Here is a 21474-nt window from a genome sequence, read left to right as displayed (position 1 = left end):
AACCCAAACCAAAACAAAAATCAAACCAAAACCAAAACAAACAAAAAAAGCTGACTGACTCCTGAGTGTGCCCTTACTGTGAGCCTCCAGCAGAGCTTCTGCAGCTGGGAACAGATTTTAAGGTCTCCACACAGGTCTAGGTGACCTGCAGCGTCCACGGGAGGAAGAGGGACCGACAGACACCAGATGCCCAGCTGTGGCCGGTCCTGATTTTCCAGAAAGAACTCCCCCTCCCCCCCAGCCAGCTCGGGTCTGGGCATCCAGACCCTGTTTATCCCTAGGATGGGTCAAGAATGCTAGGTATGGAGACTGTCCCATCTCTGGCCTGGCATGTGCGGGCTACAGGAGCCCAGAACATCTGCACTCCGACAGCCTCCTTCTCCCTCAGCCAGCAGCCTCAGCTGAGAACAAAGGAGCATTTTGTGTCCCGCTCGCAGAGGGACGAACTGCACCGGAGGGGATGGGTGAGCACACGGAGGCAGAGGGAAGAGTGGATGTGCAGGCAAGGGGACGCACGGAGTGCTGCTGTCACTCTGCGCAATGGCTTAAGTGGGGGCAGGTGCAGCCTGACCCTTGTACCTGCTGGGAAAGAGGTAGGGGAAGGGGCAATTGCTGAGCGCGAGTTCCTGGGACAGTGTTATCAGTGTATGAGTGTTAGTGTGCACGTATGCAAATGTGTCAGGGTGCCAGCCCATGCAAGCGCATCTGAACAGGTGTGCGCACATGTCTGTGTAAACATGACGTGTGTGGGGGCTTGAATGCACGAGTATTTACTAGGAAGGACTGGGAGTGTGTGCATGAGGGAGGGGAGGGCTCCGAGAGCCCCAGCGACTTACCAGTGCGTGCCTTCCGAAGGGGCGTTCCTTCAATCGGGCCTTTCGGTCCCTCCCACTCCACTCTCTCCCTCCGGAGCTCCCCTCCCTCGCTTCCCAAGCACAGTTAGGGGCAGGACGAGGGGGACAAGGCCAACCTGAGAGTCAGGAAGAGGCGAGCCCAGGCACCGACGCCGCTCCCCGCGGTCCCTGCTGGGCCCTACTCCGGGCTACAGGTGTCTCTACGGGACGCCAGGCAGAGCGCAGCCGGCGGTCTTCCCGGAGGAGGTGCCCGGGGCCGGCAGCGGGCGGCGCGCATTCCTCAGCCCTGAGTCAGGCGGCCGCCCCTCGGCCGGGCCCGCCCCCGGCGCGCACGCCCCTCGGCCCGTGGCATTCCCAGGCGGACGGGCCGGGCCAGCGCGCGGGCGGCGCGGGCAGGGACTAGGCGCGGGCGCCCTCCCGGCCGGCGGCGGCGGCGGCGGCGGCGGCGGCGGCGGCCGGTGCGGACCCCTCGGAGGACCGTGCGGCGGTGAGCGGCGGCCGGGCTCTCTGCGCGAGGTCGGGGGCTCGGGGCGGCCGGGTGCGGGGCTGGCGTCCTGGCGCGTGTCCGCCGACCGCTGCCGGGGCGCTGTGCGGACTTTCCCGAGCGCCCGCGGAGGCGGCGCGGCCCGGATTCCAGCCTGGCGCCCCACCGAAATAGCCCGTGGTCGGACCGGCGCGGCCTGGCGGCGGGTGGGGCAGCCGGGCACCGGCCCCGCCGGGTCCTCGGGGCGGGGGAGTCCGAGGGCCGCAGCCGCGCCGAGCGGCCCCGCCGCTGCCGGCCCCTCCCCCAGGCCCTCCTGGCTCCCGGGACCCCCGAAGGTGGCGTCTGAAAACTCTGCGCCGAGCGCGCGACTTCGGGCCACCCGGTCCGCGTCCTCTCGGCTCATGGGACCTGACACCAGCGGCTGCGGGGCCCGGGGAGCTCGGCTGGGCCTGTTCGGCCCGTTTCAGCCCGGTTCGCACCAGCAAACCCGGGAACTGCATCCCAAGCCAACTCCTGCCCTGTGCGGTGGTCTCGAGGGGGGCCCGAGGCCACAGTCGGGTTCCTGAAGTAGGCCTGGGAGCGGTGGGGTGACCGCGGACCCTGGGTGCTCAGGGATAGGCGAGAGGGCCTGTCTGTCCTGCTGGGAGCATGCTTGGAGAGCTGGGTGGAGAATGGGCAGGGGACTCCCCCTAGGCTTTCTTTCCGCTCAGATAGTCCCGACCGGAGTTCCTGCTCCGTGTGCCTCTTGGGGTAGTGTGTCTGTCTGCGTGGGCGGGGCCTGGATCTGAAGGCCCCCCGCTCTGTCCTGGGAAAGCCCCCCCTCCCCACTTCCTGTTGAAGCAAGGAGAAGATTCTAGGATGAAACTGGCTTTTCAGGTTTAGACTAGCTAAGAAGCCGGGGCAGTCCCAGGCTAGGTGCTCCCCACCTCTGTGGGGCGAGCCTCAGCCCCTTGCCCCCGCCCTTAAGCCTAGAGAATGCTGGGGAACTCAGCAGCTGGCCGGTTCTCAAGAGGTTCCCGAGGCCCAGTCGTCTGTTAGCAGGGTCATTCTGGGCAATCTGGGTCCTTAGAGATCTGCAAGAGAGGGCAAGTGAGCCGGGGAGGCCCACACTGAAGGTACAGGTTCTGGGACTCATCCACAGACCTCCAGGCAGCCTCCGTGGCTGGCAGGTCCCCTGCAGGAGCCCTAGTGGGAGGTCCGCTTGGGTGAGCCGGAGAGCTGGTCTAGTGGTACTGGTTTGGGTCTCCCGTTAGGGGCCGTTCGGAAGGGAGCTCCTGTCACTCTAGCTCCCTCGAGCTCTAGTCTTTCCTCAGCGTGCCCCTTCCCTGCACGTGAAGCCCTCACTCAGCTCTAGGTGCTCTGCAGCCAGGGGAGCGAAGGGTCCCTCCCAGGTCCCTGGCAGACCTGGCCGAGGTGCTGAACTCCCTCGAGGCCCTGTGACCTCCGGCCGTGAACAGCCTCTCTCAGTTAATCTGTAGAATGGTCTTAAACGCCTCCTTTCTGCCGTAGGTTCTAATATCAACAGGCTTGGTTAGGATCAGGTCTGAGGCGGGTGTCCTAGGTTCTTGATGACCGAAGCTGTTGTTGAGACTCAGTTTACCCTCCCAAAGCCTCTCCTGCTTCCTGTGGTTCCTGGGAGGGATTTCTGAGTTGTAGGATGTCTGGAGTCGTTCAGGGAATTTCTGAACCGTTCCGCTTCATTCAGGGACTCAGCTGGACAGGTTGGGGACCAGGAGTGTCCATCTCAGTGGACACTAATCCAGAATTTGAGCTACAGCTAAATCCATCCTCCAAGCCTTTCTGACTGGGTGGCTTGGATAGGTCCCCTTTCCTCTCCCAGGCCCATCTGGATCAGGGATTTTGACTGGCCGTCAGAGACCCCTGGGCTATGGGTGGTGCCTCTCCTCAGGGATGGCCACTTTGCTCTCATCTCTTGGTCCCTTCAGTCCCAGGGTTTCCTGCACCTCTAGGACCTATGGGCTCCCCCACAGACTTCAGCAGGGCAGCTCTTGTTCTCTTGCCCTCTCTGTATGTGTGTTTCTGAGGTGATGGTAGGTGATGGGGAGAGGGCAAGATCTAGTGTGTCCTGGAGATGAGGGAGGCCACTGCAAAGGCCTGTCCTGCCCCGTGCCGAAACAAACTTCCCCCACATGAAAATGGAGGGGCTGGAGTGGAGGTTGAAGAATGCCTTATGCTTCACAAAGAGCCCAGCAGACACTCAATATGATGCTCTTTACAGGCGGGGCAAAGAGGCTGGCGGAAGTTATAGTGGCATGTGGGGACGGACCAGCAGAGACTGTAGAGAGCTGGTGAGGCCCTCCCTCCGGGGCAGGTTGGGGCTGGGGATTAGAGGAGAGAGGAGACAGGCTTCAAGTGGGATGCTGGAGCGTGCGGCAGCCGCAGCCCACACCTGGAGATGCCGTTTCACACCAGCTGCGGTCGCCGTCTCGAGTGTCTGTGCTTCACGGCTGCGCAGTCTGCTTTTGCAAGGTGCATCCTCAGGTCCATCTCCCGCCTGCAGCTTTGCTCTTTTGGTTTTGCTTGAGAGTTTCATTGCGTCGCCTGGACTGGCTTCAAACTCAGAAGCTCCCTTCATGACCTGAGTGCTGGCCTCACAGGCGTGCAGCACTCCCCACCCAGCTGCGCCCCAGCTTTGGCTCTTTTCTTCCCACCCAGGCCACCACCCTTTCTGTTGAGTCAGCTGCTACTTACTGAGCACCTACTGTGTGCCAGGCACTTTCATCACCCCCTTTTCAGAGGAGAAAACGGAGGCTTGCCAGGTGTGGAGGTGCACATCTGGAATCTCGCTACTTAGGGTTCAAGGCACACCTCTAACTACATCATGAACCTGAGGCCATCATGGGCTTCATGAGACCCTGTCTCACAAAATGAAGCGGAGAAAGCCCAGGTATACCTAGAGATTTCTGGCCCATGTTGCTCCACCTGCCTTCTGGCTTCTGTGTCACCAACAGGGTTAACCTGAAGGGTCCCCAGCAGGACAGATGCCTGTCTCCCCACAGCCTCCCTCCTACCTTTTCCACGGTGCACACGGGCAGTCAGGGCTGGTTCTGATGTGCGCTGCCTCTGTGGCAGCTCCCTGCTTCACCTTGTCCCTCACCCTCAACTGGAATCTCAGTCAGGCTGCTTGGAGCCCCTCCGAGGCTCTGCTGCGCCACCTGACTCTGTCCCACCTCCAACCACTGGGCTTGCTTTCCAGCACTTCCCACTTACTCTAGCTCCCTTTTGGGCGGCTCCTTGTGCTTCTAGGGTGACTCATGGTGTGTGACCCCAGGCAGTCAGCTTCTCCATGGGCCCTGGTTTCCCACCACACTGGGGCCAGCAGAGGAGAGAGAGTGAGGGCTGTCAGGGAACAAGAGCCCACTGTGTGCCCGGGGGAAATGGAGACACTGAGCCACTGTGGGCCGGCAGTGTGCTGCTCCTTGGCCTAGACTCTTTTGTCTGGTCTGGTATGCCCCTCCCCCAGGCCTTGTGAATCCCACTAGCTTGAGGCCCTGAAGGAAGAGAGCATAGGGTGGGGCAGGGTGGGTGTCCTTTTCCCAGTCAGCAGGCCTAGAGTTGTGTGTGGGGGTTCTCTTGTGTTCACCTTCACTGTAGCATGGGGGTGTGTGAAGGGGACCCCGGGGAGACCCAGATGTTCAGCTGTCTGTGGGTTCAGGCTCCCAGTGTTTGCTCCCAGTCTCCTTCTCCCACTCACACAGTGGGAGGCAGGCCAGCTGCTCCAGGTGCTGCTGAAGGGGCCTCTCCTTCTAGTGTCCCCGCATCCCCACTCAGGAGAACCGGCGCTTGCCACCCCGTTCTCAGGTGAGGCAGCACCAGTGAACAGCCCTGGAGGCGGGTAGAAAGCATGTTGCGGGAGCAATACAGGGGAAAGGGAGGCCAAAGACAGACTTTGGTCGGGGATGTGGAACCATGGGTATCGGTAGCTGTTGGAAACCTCAGCTTGTATTCTCAAGAAAGGCACAGTTCCATACCATCTAGAAATGCGGAACACAGAATCCACCAGTCCCCAGCACTCAGCTGTGGTTTACTCCAAGGTCCTGTGACTAATCCTGTCTGTCTGTCTATCTATCTATCTATCTATCTATCTATCTATCTATCTATCATGTATACAATGTTCTCTCTGCATGCATGCCTGCAGGCCAGAGGAGGCCACCAGATCTCATTATAGATGGTTGTGAACCACCATGTGGTTGCCGGGAAATGAACTCAGGACCTCTGGAAGAACAGCCAGTGCTCTTAACCTCTGAGCCATCTCTCCAGCCACCCCCACCCCCCTGCCCCGTGACCACGCTTGACTATGTTCCTTCTCGAGCTCCTGCGTGGCTGCTCAGGATAGTCCAGAGGCAGCACATGGAAGGCGTCCTCCATTGTCAGTTCCTGGCCCTTTACCCACGGGGTCTCACAGGGCTCAGCCCAGCCATGGGAAGTTCACTGTCTTCCAGGCCTCCTTGTCCCATAGTGAGAATGCAGCTTTTCTGTCTCCTCCAAGTGTGGAGAGGGAGAGTCCTAAGTTGAAGCATCAGCAGGCAGGTGACACAGTCCAGAAGTCTGGAGATTGGAAGGTCTAGACTTTTGTGTCTTCTGCCTTCTGAGTCTTACTTCAAGGAGCCATGCCCTTTTCTGTATCCTCATCTTGCCTTCATCTCCACTTTGCCGATACATGGGGTCTTCATTTGGAGCAGGGGTTAGGTATGTACCTGCTGTGACAGCAGAGGGGAAAGTAAGAGTTCTACAGAGGTCAAGACTTTCCAGACAGCCTAGAGCTGGGCCTTAATGCGCTGGCTGGAACTTGGCTGGCCTCAAACACACAGATGTCTGCCTGCTTCTGCCTCCTAAGTGCTAAGATTAAGGGTGTGCAACCATATGCCTGGCTCAAATGTACGTACATGTGTTTCTTTCAAGACAGGGTATTACTGTGTAACTTTGGCTGACCTGGAACTCACTGTGTAGATCAGGCTAGCCTTGAATTTACAGAGGCCTGCCTTTGCCTACCAAGGGCCGGGATTAAAGGAGTGCCTCACCCATGCCAGGCAAATATATGAATTAATTATAATTAATAATTTATAGTTATAATTATATATATATTAATCAGAGGCCTGAGGACAACTTTATGGATTCCGTTTTCTTTTCCATAAACTTGAACTCAGGCTTGCATGGCAAACAAGCACTTTTCCCTTCAGAGGTGTCTGGAGGGCTTCTGTGTGCTAGGCTTAGGGTCTTAAAGGTATTCAGGGTGCCTTCCCCAACCTGTCCCTGCCTCACTGTCATTTTTGGCAGTTGGCGCCACCTCGTGGCCATTCATTGTAGTTTTGTTTTAGACAGGGTTTCACGGTGTAGCCCTGGCTGGCCCGGAGCCCACTGTGTAGACCGGGCTGGCCTCAAACTCACAGAGATCTGCCTGCTTCTGCCTCCTTAGCTCTGGGATTATCCAGCACCAGGGGATTTCTCTTTGTAAAGTCCTCTGCACAAAGGAGCCTGGTGCCCTAGCTGTTGCTCTGAAGCCCCAGGAAGCCATCTCTTTCTCTAAACGTGGGGGGCCTTGTGCGTCATCGATTATCACAAACCCCAGGGTGTGAAGTGGCGGTCATGGTGGTTAGGATGGCCTGAGATGGACGGTCTGGAGCTCACAGATTTGGGCCCACCACTCTGTATGTGCACAGCCTCACATGCCACGCTGTGCTGTTTTCACCTGCTTCTCGCTGTCAGGGAATCCTCGCTACCCCTGCCAACCACCTGGAATTTTGTTTTCTGCCCAACGCACCGAGCGTTTCCTTATTTGTAGGGGCATCGCTCCCAGGCTGTAAGCTTCAAGAGGGCAGGAGTCCTCTACCAGCGTGTGCTCATAGTAGGTGCGCGCAGGGTTGTGCCATCGATTCCTGTTGTCGGAGGGCTTGTCTGTGGTGAGGTCAGGCACAGAGCGTGCCAGCACAGAGCAGGAGCTGTGAGCACCTCTGTTGGATTTGCCACGCTTCTAGGTTTGGGCCCATTGTGTCCTTGGAGACTTTTCAGGGCTGTCACTCAGCCTAATCCTCTCCCCCCCCCAAACCTCCAGGCCTGTCTCACTGCACCTGGAACCATGAGCGAAGCCCGAAGAGACAGCACCAGCAGCCTGCAGCGCAAGAAGCCCCCATGGCTCAAGCTGGACATCCCGGCTGTGGTGCCCCCCGCAGCGGAAGAGCCCAGCTTCCTGCAGGTAGGATCTGGCCAGTGGGGGGTTGGGGAACTCCCCGGGCAGGCTCCTCACCGCGACTCTGTTGTCTAGCCCCTGCGGCGGCAGGCTTTCTTGCGGAGCGTGAGTATGCCTGCTGAGACAGCCCGTGTCCCCTCGCCCCACCACGAGCCCCGGCGGCTGGTGCTGCAGCGGCAGACATCCATCACACAGACCATACGCAGGTACCACGCCGTCCGTCCTGGCTGTTCCACAGGCTGGGGCTAGGGAGGCACCCTAGCGGTAGGCATACAGAATCCCTTTAGGTACTCTGGATGGGAATGGGGCAAAGTTCCCTTGTTTCTCAGCTTTCTCCTGTATCTTAATTTCAACAAAACTCCATCATTCTTTATTATGATTCTGGGACCCACGGCTGGTACTCTGTCTGCCTCTCTGTTCCTTGGGCATGCGCTCTCCCTTCTCTCTACCCTAACACTCTGGCTCCTCACAGCCGACAGGTACGCTTTGGGCGTGTGCATACTCTGCCTCTCTTGGGGCCCTGGGCTGCTCACAAGGCCCTCCCCCAGCGACAGTCTCTCTCTTGGTCCCTGCTCAGGTACCTCCTGCAGGTCTTGAGTGTGTTGGTGTTTTTTGGCACGTGCATGCTCTGTAGCCTCTTGGAGCTGTTGGGGTGCTTGACATTCCCTGGCTGCTCATGGCAGGGGCTGGCTGTGTTTTTATTTGCATGTCCAAACACCATGGCTGCCCTCTAGCTCCTTCTGCTGAGTTGTGTAGTACCCTATGGTGGTGGCGGCCTGAGGCCAAGGTCTCTCTCTGGACTCAGGCTTGGATTAGGGCCTATGGAAACCTTCTACTGACAGGCATGTGAAACGCTCTAGTGGGAAATGGGGTAGCCAGAGTTGCAACTCCCCTGTGGTGTCTTTGGAGAGACTGGAGGCCTGCCGCAGGCCCACTACCCCCGTTGGGCTTTGAGGCTCCTTGACTGGAGTAGGGGGACAGGAGATACTGCTTTCCCTTGCTGAGTCCTTCTCCTGCCAGGGGGACAGCAGACTGGTTTGGAGTGAGCAAGGACAGTGACAGCACCCAGAAATGGCAGCGCAAGAGCATCCGTCACTGCAGCCAGCGGTATGGGAAGCTAAAGCCGCAGGTCATCCGGGAGCTGGACCTGCCCAGCCAGGACAACGTGTCACTGACCAGCACCGAGACGCCTCCTCCACTCTATGTGGGGCCATGCCAGCTGGGCATGCAGAAGGTGTGCTGCTGCCTCCTCCGGGCTCCTCCTTCTGCCCCTCTAGCTTGGGAGAGGGTGTGGGGAGAGGCCTGAGGAGGGAGTGGATCCCTCCAGGTCTGTGGGTGGGAAAGCAGCCACCCAGCTAGGAGGAAAAGAGTCATAGGATACTACAAGTTCAGACTCTGGATAGCAGATTTCAAGGGGAGAGGGACCCCTCTAGGTGCCGTGGATGAAAGTGATGCTTAGGTTGCAGGCAGTATTTATGGTCTTCATGGAAGGCTGACCTAGCATCCTCTTGACCCCACCAGATCATAGATCCTCTGGCCCGTGGCCGGGCCTTCCGCATGGCCGATGACACTGCCGATGGCCTGAGTGCCCCCCACACTCCCGTCACACCTGGTGCCGCCTCCCTCTGCTCCTTCTCCAGCTCCCGCTCAGGTTTTAACCGGCTCCCTCGGCGACGCAAACGCGAATCGGTGGCCAAGATGAGCTTCCGGGCCGCTGCAGCCCTGGTGAAGGTAAGGGCAGGGGGCCAAGGTTGGAGGTTGGGGGGGGAAGCTTAGGCCACCCCGACTTCCAGGTCCTAGGCTCACCTCCTTGTCCTCAGGGCCGGTCTATTAGGGATGGCACTTTACGAAGGGGACAGCGCCGAAGCTTTACTCCCGCCAGCTTCCTGGAGGAAGACATGGTGGACTTCCCGGACGAGTTGGATACATCTTTCTTTGCCCGGGTAAGAAGAGCCTGGGGTGTCGCCCCATCCCCCTTGTCTCTGGATCCACCCTGACCTCACGTATTTGCTCAGGAAGGTGTCCTCCATGAGGAGCTGTCGACGTACCCAGATGAGGTGTTTGAGTCCCCATCAGAGGCGGCGCTCAAGGACTGGGAGAAAGCCCCGGAGCAGGCCGACCTCACGGGTGGGGCCCTGGACCGCAGTGAGCTTGAGCGAAGCCACCTGATGCTGTGAGTACAGCTGGTGGGTGAGGCGTCCAGAGGGTGAATCTGCCCCGTGGGGAGCAGCTGGGTCCATGGGTACAATGCTCATAGCTCGGACTGACTGGAGAACTGAACATAACAGCTTGACCAGACCCCTGTGGGTGTGAGGACCAAGGGGTAGGCACAATCCTAGACTTTGATGCCCACCTACAGGAATTCCAGAGCCCAGGGCCTAGAGTCGGGATGGGAGGAAGACCGCGGCCTAGTTAACACTGACGAGATAAAGAGCCCGAGTCTTGAGCTCCCAGGGGCAAGCTGGTGAGGAGGAGAGTGAAGAGGAAGGACCCACTGGGTGTCTTCACCCCTAGGAGGGCAGGAGAGCCACTGAGCAGTGCCCTGCTTCTGCCCAAGAGGGAAGGCAAGTGTGTAGGTTCTAGGCAGGCGGTGAACATGCCAGCTCCCGATAGGCCCCTGGAGCGAGGCTGGCGGAAGCAGAAGGAGGGCGGCTCGCTGGCCCCGCAGCCCAAGGTGCGGCTCCGCCAGGAGGTGGTCAGCACGGCCGGGCCCAGGAGGGGTCAGCGAATCGCTGTGCCGGTGCGCAAGCTCTTCGCCCGGGAGAAGCGGCCCTACGGTTTGGGGATGGTGGGACGGCTCACCAACCGCACCTACCGGAAGCGTATTGACAGCTACGTCAAGCGGCAGATCGAGGACATGGATGACCACAGGTAGGCCGTTTGCGGTGGAGGCCGGGCTGGGATTAGGAGTCTGAGTAGGAGACGCTCCTGATCTCACCTCTGTCCCACAGGCCCTTCTTCACCTACTGGCTCACCTTCGTGCACTCACTGGTCACCATTCTGGCTGTGTGCATCTACGGAATTGCGCCTGTGGGCTTCTCACAGCATGAGACCGTGGACTCGGTGAGCCCCGCGGCTCTCCCTGGGCCCCGCGGCTCTCCCTGGGCCCGCACAACTGGAGGCTAGGCTCTGGACCCTGTGGCCCGCCTCTGGGAGGACGGAGCCCCGCAGGTTGGTTCTGACCTTACTCCCTACCTCCCAGGTACTTCGGAAGCGGGGCGTCTATGAGAACGTCAAATACGTCCAGCAGGAGAACTTCTGGATCGGCCCCAGCTCGGTGAGGGCGGGCTGGAGGTGGAGCCTGGAGGTGCCCCGTCCGTCCCGGGCCCGAGGCACAGCTTCTGTCTCCCCTCTTCACAGGAGGCCCTCATTCACTTGGGCGCGAAGTTTTCTCCCTGCATGCGCCAGGACCCACAGGTGCACAGCTTCATCCTTGCTGCCCGGGAGCGCGAAAAGCACTCGGCTTGCTGTGTCCGCAATGACCGCTCTGGCTGCGTGCAGACGTCAAAGGAGGAGTGCTCGGTGGGTATCCTCCCGCTCTGCCTGCGCTGCCCCTGCCCACTCCTCGCTCTGGCTCCCGGCAGTGCGCCGCACCTCGCCAGCTCCCTCTCGCCCCTGCACCTCACTCCCAGTTCCCGTGGAAGATGCTCACTCGACTTTCACGTGGTCTTGGTCTGGGCCTGCTCTTTCAGCACCTGCTTGCATCGTATCTCGTGTAGCTATTGCCTTATTTTCCTCCACCCATTGAAAGCTGGGCGTGATGATGCGGGCCCGTAAGCCACCAGTGGTTAGGAAGCTGATGTCAGATGGTTAGGTTCCGGGCCAGCCTGGGCTACTTTTGATGGTTTCAAAAGAAAACGAGAAAGAAAAAAATGCAAAAGCCTCATTGGAACTTTGGCGCTAGAACTGATGCCATTTCCCCACTTCAGGACAGACACTGTCTCTATGCCTCTGTTATGCCCTTTGGCACCTTGTAATACTGCTTCCTGTGTTTCCGGGGTTTAACCAAACAGCCGTGTGGAGTCAGGAGGCAGTCCCTGGGCCTTGCCTTTGATTCCTGGCTGAGCCAGCACACTGCTCTGAACTGAGCGGAGGGTGGGATCTGACTAGGGCTGGCCCTGTGTCCCCACAGTCTACGCTGGCAGTGTGGGTGAAGTGGCCCATCCATCCCAGCGCCCCAGACCTTGCAGGCAACAAGAGGCAGTTTGGTTCTGTCTGCCACCAGGACCCCAGGTGAGGACTATGGATTACCCTCTTAACATGCCTTTGGCTTTGTCTATCTGACGGGTATAGAGGATCCCCTGTTTTGGGCAGAAGGGTGACAGACGCCATGGGACAAGGGCTTTAACCATTGGGCTCCTACAGGGTGTGTGACGAGCCTTCCTCCGAGGATCCCCACGAGTGGCCAGAAGATATCACCAAGTGGCCGGTGAGCTGGGGTCTCACGTCTGTCGGATCACCCACATCCTCACACTGCCCTAGCCTTTGCCCAGCCTGTCGGACAAGGCTTGCCTCTGTGAGCAGGGAGTCAGGGCAAGAGCACTAGGTGAAGACCCGAGAGGCCACGTAGTGCTCTAGTTTACAGATGGCTCAGCTCAGACTCTGGGTGTGACCTACTTGGGTCACGAGAGGGCTGGTTTCCATCTGAGTCTTACCTTTGTCTTGGTTCCCAATAAGGGTATTAGGCCAAGAGGTGTGTGTGTGTAAAACGATCCTGACATACTTGTTTTTCTTTCTTACCCAGATCTGCACCAAAAACAGTGCCGGGAACCACACTAACCACCCCCACATGGACTGCGTCATAACAGGCCGGCCCTGCTGCATCGGCACCAAAGGCAGGTGGGTGCGCACGTGCAGCTGGCTTCCGGCCGCGCTCTTCCCCTCACCAAAGCCTGCCAGCAACTGGGAGTGAGACTGGGCCCGTGAACGTGGGCGGGGCTGAAATCCGGCCTGGGTAGCGTGCAGGCGCCCGTAAGACCTGAGCAGCCCCGTCTACAAGGCTGGGCACCCTCCAACCCCTGGTGTGACCCTCTAGGTGTGAGATCACCTCCCGGGAGTACTGCGACTTCATGAGGGGTTACTTCCACGAGGAGGCCACGCTCTGCTCTCAGGTAGGCCCCTGGGGCCACGCCCCTGCCCGCCCCTCTCCGCCCCTGCCCGCCCACCGTGAAGGCTGACCCGACCGCTCTGCGCAGGTGCACTGCATGGACGATGTCTGTGGCCTCCTGCCCTTCCTCAACCCTGAGGTGCCTGACCAGTTCTACCGCCTGTGGCTGTCCCTCTTCCTGCACGCTGGGCAAGTGGGACCGGGGGTCCGGGCGGGTGGCCTCATTCCCCAGGAGCGGCCAGCTGGAGGCGAAAGAGAAGCCACCTTCTCTGCTGAGTGCCCCTCACTGCCCACAGGATCCTGCATTGTTTGGTATCCGTCTGCTTCCAGATGACAGTCCTGCGGGACCTGGAGAAACTGGCAGGCTGGCACCGCATAGCCATCATCTACCTGCTGAGCGGCGTCACCGGCAATCTAGCAAGTGCCATCTTCCTGCCATACCGGGCAGAGGTGAGAAGGCTTCCCAGGGCTGGGAGCCTGTGTGTGTGCCCGCGGCTCGTGTTGAGATCAAGTACGCTCTGAGAGGTGGGGGTGGGGAGGCGGTGCGGTCCCACCAGCTCACAGCTTCCAACCCCCATCACCAGGTAGGTCCAGCCGGCTCGCAGTTTGGTATCCTGGCCTGCCTCTTCGTGGAGCTGTTCCAGAGCTGGCAGATCCTGGCCCGGCCCTGGCGTGCCTTCTTCAAGCTCCTGGCCGTGGTGCTCTTCCTCTTTGCCTTTGGGCTGCTGCCCTGGATCGACAACTTCGCTCACATCTCGGGCTTCATCAGCGGCCTCTTCCTGTCCTTCGCCTTCCTGCCTTACATCAGCTTTGGCAAGTTTGACCTGTACCGCAAGCGCTGCCAGATCATCGTGTTCCAGGCAGTCTTCCTGGGCCTGCTGGCCGGCCTGGTGGTCCTCTTCTACGTCTACCCGGTCCGCTGTGAGTGGTGCGAGTTTCTCACCTGCATCCCTTTCACCGACAAGTTCTGTGAGAAGTACGAACTGGACGCCCAGCTCCACTGAACCAGCTGCGGACACCCTAGGCCTCCCTGCCCTCCCAGGGCGGATTGGATGGTGCTTCCTGAACACTGACCTCTTGTGCCTTGCTCGCTCCCGTTGAACCCTTACACTGCCGGACATTTATTACATGAGTTCCCATGATAACCTTCTAACTAGTCCCCCGACGACCACCTCACGTGGCCAATAAATGGACTGGGAGCGTTTTAGCTGCCACTAACTTGACCAGGGTTGTCACGGCTTTGCTGATTTCTGGCTGGGGTCATGGGGAGAGGCCTTGGACACACAATTCCCTAAGTCATCAGGGGTGGGACCCTTCTGGCACACCTGTCTCCAAAGATATTTACATTGCGATTTGTAACAGAAAATATGATTTCATGGTTGGGGGCCACTGCAAGGGGTCGCAGCCTCAGGAAGGTTGAGAACCACTGCCCTGAGTCAGTGACATCACCGGCTTTCACCTCTCTGTGAAGTCTTGCAGGGAGGCGGGTAGCCGGTGTCGGGACATGGACCTTGGGGTGTGCTGCTGGCTCCCCACGGTGGGGAGCGTCTTGCACCCCTGTAACTCATTCCTCACCATGCTGTCTCCAGCTTGTGTTTCCTCCTTGCTGTGAGGCCATGGCAAGAAAGGTGAGTAGTGTGGTCCCAGGGATGACTTCAGGGCTCCCCAACACCAGCCTCTGCCCTCCCCTCCCTCTGCTGTGGGCCAGATGCACCCACAGGGAGTACTACCGCTTTCTGATATTTACAAGATACAAAGCAACAGGTTTATTCCGTAGGCCAGGCCCACAGCCACATAGACAATACAAGGCAGAGGAATTTTCTGTGTCCTGAGAGTCCCAGGGCTCGCTCGCACTCCATCTGGGCATTCCGGCAACGCAGCTACCCCCAACACCCCATCCTGTGAGGATAAGCGGAGGGCGGCATCTTGCTGCCGTAGGTTAGATCGTAGGTTAGGTCACCGTCTGGGGTTCACTTCTGCCTCAGCTTCTTGATAAAGGAAACCTCATCTCGATTCCGGATGCCATAACTGAAAAAGATAGAAAGGTGACAGTGCCCGACCTAAAAGAAGGGTCATCGGGCTGAGGAGGGATCGAGGACAATCAAGTGAGGATGGCCATAACAGTCTTCCACCTCCACCCCCGCTTTCCTCCATGCAGCCCCAGGCTGCTGTGAGTACAGCAGGGCTGCTTCTCTGCCTCGAGGAAATGCCCACCGAACAGTCAGTCCGGCCAGGGACCCTCTCCCCACAGCGCTCTGGTGCAGCACGGGGTGCCGACGGGCCACAGATCTACAGCTCAGGATGTAGACTTACTCTCTGAGCTTCTTCCTGTCCTCTGTGAGCTTCTCCCCAGCCGAGATCAGATGGTACGTCCGCCACACGTAGGACCTGCAAGGAGGGGACTCAGGTGACCGGAGCAGCAGGGGTGACAGGAACGCAGCACACAGCCTGTGGCTCTCCGGACAGCTGTGTTCCCCTTCTGCACATTCTCCCTGCACGACGATTGTGGCAGGCCCCAGGCAGTTACAGGAGGTGCCGGACACATCTTACTATTGAAAGAGGGGACAAGACTAAGAGACTTCAGATAACAGGATACTTGATCCAATGAAAGAATCAGGACCAAAAGCTCCAGCTAACTGAGGAGGTGGGAAGGGGCCGCTGGCAGGTACACACCATCTATAATTGGGGAAACATTAGTCAGGTGTTTCCAGGTGAAGCTACGCAGCAGTGTGGGCAGGGTGACGTCAGTGAAAGGGTATTCGTAGAAAGGACAACTGGGACAGGGCTCTCCAACACAGGATCGCCCAGCCTGAAGGCTCTCAGGAGGAGCTGAAATGCTTCCCCAGAGCCCCGCACCACCCCGGGGGTGACACGGAGAAGGCACCCTGCCTCACTCACCAGCTGATGTGCTGAATGCCTCCTTCCCGCTCCTGCTTGAGCTGCACGTACCTCTGGATAGCCTTCTTCAGGTCCAGGACCGTGGCGTTCTGGACGACCACCACAGCTGTAGCCATGGGCACATATGGGAGAAGATCCATGTGGGTATCCACACACAAAACCCCAGGCAATGGGGGGGAGGGGGATCCAGGGCTCTGCTCTGCTGGGCAGGGTGGCTGTGTGGCTGTCCCAGCAGAGCCAGGCATGGTACGAGTTTCTCGCTAACTAGCTCTCTGATGATACCTTGCTGCTGTGAAAGCTCAGACTTAAAGAGAGAAGGGTGGGGGCTGGAGAGATGGCTCAGTGGTTAAGAGCGCTGCCTGCTCTTCCAAAGGACCCGAGTTCAATTCCCAGCACCTACGTGGCAGCTTACAACTGTCCATTTCCAAGGCATCGGACACATTCATACTAATGCACGTAAGATAAAATGAAATAAATTATTTTAAAAGAAGAGAAGGATGGTTGTGGCTTGAATGAGCCCCACAGGCTCATATACTTGAATGTTTGGTCCTTGGTGGAACTGTTTGGGAAGGATTAGGAGGTGTGGCCTTGTTAGAAGAGGTGTGTCACTAGGGGTAAGCTTTGAGGTCTCAAAAACCCATACCACTGCAGTTAGATCTCCTTCTGTCTCATGCCTGTGGATCCGGATGTAAGCTCTCAACTACTGCTCCAGGGCCATGTTTGCCCCCTGCCACCATGCTCCCTGCCATGACTGTCATAGACCCTAGCCCTCTGGAACTGTGATCCCCAACAAACATTTACTTTGTCTCTAGCCATGATGGTCATGGACCCTAGCCCTCAGGAACCATAAGCTCCCCCAAACATTTTCTTTTATAAGTTGCCCCGATCGCAGCATCTCTTTAAGGCAAGAGAAAAGTATCTAAGACAATGGTACTTACGCATTACCTCTCCATCCATCTTGCACACTCGGACAGTCATTGCTTGGCCATATTCCAGTGCGATCTGGGAGTTGACCTCTTCTAAAGTAACCTAGGAAAGACCAAAGGGTGGTGGTGATGCCAACTCTTTTAACAGCCCAACAACAACAAAGGAAACCAAGCTGACAGCGCCCCGATGTGCTGCTCTGTATTTTGAAGGGCAAAGCTGAGGGGTTCTTGCCTTCTACGTGTTAGAATTTCCAATTAAAAAGTCCCCCAAGGGAGCAAAGGAATAGGCAGAGAGGTGGGGCTGCATGGGGGAAGAACACTGGCCTTGGCAATTCTGAGACTCCTGTATCAAGAGGCTCCAGGCCGGGGCCTCAGGATTAGGTTGAGGCAGGGCAGGGTGCAAAATTTAGCAGCTACCAAACCCCAGCGATGATAAGATGTTTTTTGTTTGTTTTGAGGCGGGGCCTTACTATTACCCTGGCTGGTCTGGAGCTCTAAATGAATCAGGCTGGCCTCGCCTCAGCCCCTGGGTGCTGAGATTAAAGGTGTGTGCCATCACGATGAGGGAAGTTTGAGAAAATTGAGAAAGTGGCTTAACTGCGTGATGAAGCTCGTATTTAGTTCTCGAAAGGCTACAGGTTTGGTCTCCAGCAGATGTTCAATAAAAACACCACTGACTGGCAAGGTTAAAAAAAAATACATTAAAGAAAGACTACGCCCACGCACACTGAAGCTCGAGGCAAATGGAAAAGACTCGTCACGCTGATCTTCAATTAAAATCTTGGTATTTGTTCAATCCTAACTTTTCACGCCCGAGCGGGAGTGTTTTGGGGCTCCTCATCCTAAGCTTCCCGTTTACGTGCAGAAGCGTCTTTCGCTGGTGGGGCCTCGAGAGCCCACCTACACCGCAGAGCCCTGCCGCGCACCTGGATGGGAAGGTCGCAGAGCAGCGGGTCCTGCACCACCATGGCGAGACCTTCCTGGAACACGTCCACGGCCTCGGAATGCGGCAATGTCTCCTCATCATCCTCATCGTCCTCAGGCACCTCCGGCCGACCCGCAGTCTCCGGGTCCTCCAGGGCTGCCGGCTACCTGTCGAGCCTTGCTTTTCCGGCGCTCCTCCGGCCGGATCAAGGAAGGCAGAAGGCGCGTGCGCAGCGACTGGGCCCCGCCCAGGCGAGGCCGCCCAGCCATTGGTGCGCTGCGTGATGTTAGTAACCAATGAGATGAGCGAGTTCGCGGGGGAGGCTGGGAAGGTGCAGACCGCAGGCTGTTGGCCGGATAGGGTAGGTCACCGCAGTGGTGCGGATGGCGGGAGCTGCTTGCTCTCAGGGAAGGCCAGCGCTGTGGTTGCCTCGCGCGAGACACTGATCCCCATGCACAGCATCACCCACAAGGCGACGCTGGGAGGTGGGCGTCTCCTGCCTGGAGCCAGCTGTTGCCGCTGCTGTACTGATTCCCCTTGCCAGGTCTCAGTTCCCGCCGTGCAGAGCGGCCGTGCCCTGGGCTGATCTTCCTATCGTATTGCTCCTTTACACCATCAGTTCCTGTAACCACTGCTCTTACCCTGGCGTGCAGGCAGCGATGAGGGCTTTTTCTTTGTGCCCCGTCACTTTCTCTTGGATAGCTTTAGTCATTCGTCTCATTTTTTTAAATCTTACTGTGTATGGGTGTTTTAACTGCATGTATTTCTTTTGGACACTATGAGTGTGCAGTGCCCACATAGGTTAAAAGACGGTGTAAGTTCCCCCAGGACTGGAGTTATAGACGGTTGTGAACCATCATGGGGGGTGGGGTGGGGGCTAGGAATTGAACCTAGGTCCACTGGAAGAGCAGCCAGAGCTAACTGCTGAGTCATCTCTCCTCTCTCTCTCTCTCTCTCTCTCTCTCTCTCTCTCTCTCTCTCTCTCTCTCTCTCTCTCTCTCTCTCTCTCCATGGTTACCCTGTTTAAAACTCCATCCCTTGTGCCGGGCCTGTTGTGCACTTGTAGAGACTGAGGCAGGAAGAACCGTTCAAGGCCCACCAGAGTTGCATAGCAGAGATAAAAAAAGAAAGTAACACAAACGGGTTACACAGTGAACTGCAAACGAAAGGAAACAAACAGAAAGTCTATGGAGCAGATTCATTTGGCCCTAAGAAAGCACAGTTCATTTTTGTTTGAGATGTCTTCTCTCAAATGTACTTTTTCAGGCAATTTTTGGCTTTATTATTTGTGTCAAGTTTTCTAACTTTACCAGCAGAAAAGGCAAGGCAGATCTCAAGATGACTGGTCTCTTTCCTTTTCCACGTTTTCCTTTCTAGGCCGCCATTATTTTCATGTCCGTCCATCCTACCTCATATCTGTATCTGTATCTCCATAGCTCCACATCCACACACATCTGTGAAGCAGAGTCAATATCAGTTACTGAGGCTTGTAAATAATTATTGCTAGGTTTGGGCTCTGAAAGACTAAGCATTAAGGGCACTCTGACCTACTTTGAGGGTAGAGGAGTGTGTTTGTGACTGTACTGGAAGAGTTATTGTGTTATGGGTTCACAAATAACAGCACGCTGACCACTCAAATACCAGACTCAGACTAATGGAAGTTTATTGAACGCCGAACAGAAATTGACCGGTCAGGGACACAGTCTCAGGAGCCAGACTGTGAGGTTGGTCACTTCCTAAGGCAGGTTTTTTTGTTTTTTTTATATGAAAAACCGTAACCAGGTGAACAGGCATAGCAATCAAGGAGTGCAGCATTGCATCATTTTGACTAGCTAAACATATTGAATCTCGGTTGCTAGACAAAGCGCTTTAAGCTGATATAGGCTTGGGGACTTTCCAGTTCCCTACTGTTTTGGTAGAAAGGACCATAGCAGGATGTTTTGGTCTTTTTTGTTTTTGTTTTTGTTCTTTTGAGACAGGGTTTCTCTGTGTAGTCTTGGCTGTTCTGGACTCGATTTGTAGACCAGGCTGGCCTCAAACTCACAGAGATCTGCCTGCCTCTGCCTCTCCAAGTGCTGGGATTACAGGCATGCACAGCATCTGGTAATGTGGTCTTTAATAGAACATACATTTATCTTTAACTCAAGCAGAACGTGAATGTATCATGTATTGTTTTATTCTAAGCAGCAAGAATTGAACTATTGAATTATACCTTGTTGCCTGAGAACTTGAACTTAATTTTACCTTATAGTCAAAATGAAGACTTGGAGGCAAAATGGCTTCTGATATGCTTAAGGTGACAGCAGGAGTAAACAGAGAAGCAACAGTTATTCTAAGAACTGAAATAGGTCTCAACGGAGGGGCTGTAGAGTTTAAGCGGGTTACAACAATTGTGAACTTGTCTTCACTTGGAAATTAAGCATGACGTAAGGATATGTGTGTGGGTGTCAAATTGACAAGGGGTGAACTTGGTAATGATTAATATTGATTGCCAACTTAACAGGACAGAGAATCAGCCAGGAGACCAGTATCTGGTGTATCTCTGAGGGATTATTTTGGTTGGGTCAACCTCTGGGCATGCCTGGGATGGATTTGCTTAAGTCTGATACCTTAACTACTTTGCCGTTCTGGTATCTGAGATTTTCTTGATTACATTAATTGAAACGGGAAGACTGAGCAACACCTTCTGGTGGCAGCTTAGCCAGTAACATAAAGCTGTCTGAGGGGAAAGATTTTGCCTTTCACCCACTTGCTTCTGTGCTTTGTCGGCGAGTTTGTCTACTCTGTTGCTCTCACTGCTCCTGCGCTCCTCCCCTGACACTGGAAGCCAGCTTCTTCAACTTCCAACACAGACTGAAGATAAGTGGTTCTCCAGGAATTCTCGTGGTCTTTATCACCAGCTTAGAACTGCCAAGGCACCCAGCCTCGACCACTGAGCACCTCTCAGGTTCTCGGCCTCTTCAGGGTGGAGGCAGCCATTGTTGGAACAGTCGACTGCATTGGGGAGACAAATCCATCCCCCTTTAATGTGTATCAGTTCTGTTGGTTCTGCTCTTCTATAGTCACTGGGTGATACAGATGGGCGTGCCGCCTTTTTAACGTAAAAATTCCATTATGTATCAGGCAATGAACAGTAGAGGAGGAAATGAAGGAGATGAAGAGATGATACAGATTCATTTGATCAACAAATTGAGGGCCCAAATGACTTTGCTCATTCCTCTTAAGTATTGAGGTTTCAAGAAGGAACAAACCAGTGATGATGATGATAATAATAATTAGTAAAAACAATAACAAATGTATTCCTCACAGAAGGTTTAGATAAAAACTCAAAAAGGTCTATTTTAGCTAGTGCTTCATGTATGATTTATTTTTTTCAACCCCTTCCTTCTTAGTTTTGGGACAGAGTCTCATGTAGCCTGGGCTGGTCATAAACTCACTATGTGGAGGAGAATGATACTTCACTGACTGAGACTCCGGACTCTGGCTCCCACATGCTAGCGTTACAGGCATGAATACGTAAAGAATTCTTTATTTATTTTACATATATGAATGCTCTATCTGTAGGTCACTTGCACGCCAGAAGAGGGCATCAGATTCCAGTATAGATGGTTGTGAGCCACCATGTGGTTGTTGGGAATTGAACTCAGAACCTCTGGAAGAGCAGACAGTGCTCTTAACCACTGAGCCATCTCTCCAGGCCTGTTCATAGTTTTGAAGGCTGAAAACTTTGTCCTTGAGTTGGGAGCAGCTGAAGCCTCTCTGGGCTGTTTTCTCTGGTCAGGCTGCTGGGAGTTTGTTGGCTTGCTCACTTTTAGTCCAGGGACATTCAGACATTTAGTAGAGCTAGCTGCAGAATTTTGGGCTCCCTTCTCTGCCTTTTTTTTTTCCCCCTTGGATTTCCTTCTTGTCTAACCCGTGTAGACCAGGCGGTCTTCACTACTGGGGTTATGGTATGGATGGCATGGTCTGCTGTCCTGTGTGTGTGTGTCTGGCACACACGCACAGCATATGTGCTCAAGGCACCAACACCCAGCGGTCTGCTATCTTAAGGCAGTAAATTCTGGCTTAGAAG

General features: G+C 56.1%; 3 protein-coding genes across 10 annotated transcripts in view; 1 reads left to right on the top strand and 2 right to left on the bottom strand.

Moving 5' to 3' along the window:
* The window catches only part of Mpg (N-methylpurine DNA glycosylase), a 34939-nt gene extending 33835 nt beyond the window's left edge, over window positions 1–1104 (bottom strand). For 2 of the 3 annotated variants that reach the window (XM_060363905.1, XM_060363903.1), the window contains exon 1: window positions 971–1104. The gene's annotated coding sequence lies outside the window, so the exon portion shown is untranslated. Of the gene's footprint in view, window positions 1–836 lie in introns of all 3 variants that reach the window. The other variant, XM_060363904.1, reaches the window with a different exon arrangement.
* Rhbdf1 (rhomboid 5 homolog 1) lies at window positions 468–13876 on the top strand. 5 transcript variants are annotated; one of them, XM_060363899.1, is made up of 18 exons: window positions 468–593; window positions 7412–7552; window positions 7622–7752; window positions 8567–8780; window positions 9068–9277; window positions 9367–9489; window positions 9562–9719; window positions 10160–10417; window positions 10498–10609; window positions 10749–10823; window positions 10907–11068; window positions 11679–11779; window positions 11912–11975; window positions 12291–12385; window positions 12582–12657; window positions 12742–12792; window positions 12950–13103; window positions 13242–13876. In XM_060363899.1, exons 1-18 carry the CDS (start codon window positions 495–497, stop codon window positions 13655–13657), a joined length of 2640 nt encoding a protein of 879 aa, XP_060219882.1. In that variant the 5' UTR covers window positions 468–494; the 3' UTR covers window positions 13658–13876. The 5 variants fall into 5 exon arrangements, with proteins under 5 accessions (XP_060219882.1, XP_060219883.1, XP_060219879.1 ...); XM_060363900.1 differs by having other exon boundaries at window positions 469–593; window positions 13238–13618; XM_060363896.1 differs by having other exon boundaries at window positions 470–593; window positions 12742–12842.
* A 519-nt stretch (window positions 13877–14395) lies between these two features.
* Snrnp25 (small nuclear ribonucleoprotein U11/U12 subunit 25) lies at window positions 14396–17641 on the bottom strand. Of its 2 annotated transcripts, none has more exons than XM_021657607.2 (5): window positions 17404–17641; window positions 16490–16580; window positions 15552–15657; window positions 14967–15041; window positions 14396–14681 (listed from the first exon to the last, which is right to left on the bottom strand). In XM_021657607.2, exons 1-5 carry the CDS (start codon window positions 17443–17445, stop codon window positions 14624–14626), a joined length of 372 nt encoding a protein of 123 aa, XP_021513282.1. In that variant the 5' UTR covers window positions 17446–17641; the 3' UTR covers window positions 14396–14623. The 2 variants fall into 2 exon arrangements, with proteins under 2 accessions (XP_021513282.1, XP_060219878.1); XM_060363895.1 differs by having other exon boundaries at window positions 15603–15657; window positions 17404–17632.
* Between the last annotated feature and the right edge of the window lie 3833 nt (window positions 17642–21474).

Source organism: Meriones unguiculatus, chromosome 11 (genome assembly GCF_030254825.1).
Source record: "Meriones unguiculatus strain TT.TT164.6M chromosome 11, Bangor_MerUng_6.1, whole genome shotgun sequence".
NCBI classification, from domain to species: domain Eukaryota; kingdom Metazoa; phylum Chordata; class Mammalia; order Rodentia; family Muridae; genus Meriones; species Meriones unguiculatus.
Note: the sequence above shows the minus strand (reverse complement) of the source record. Positions and strands in the feature narration are given on the sequence as shown.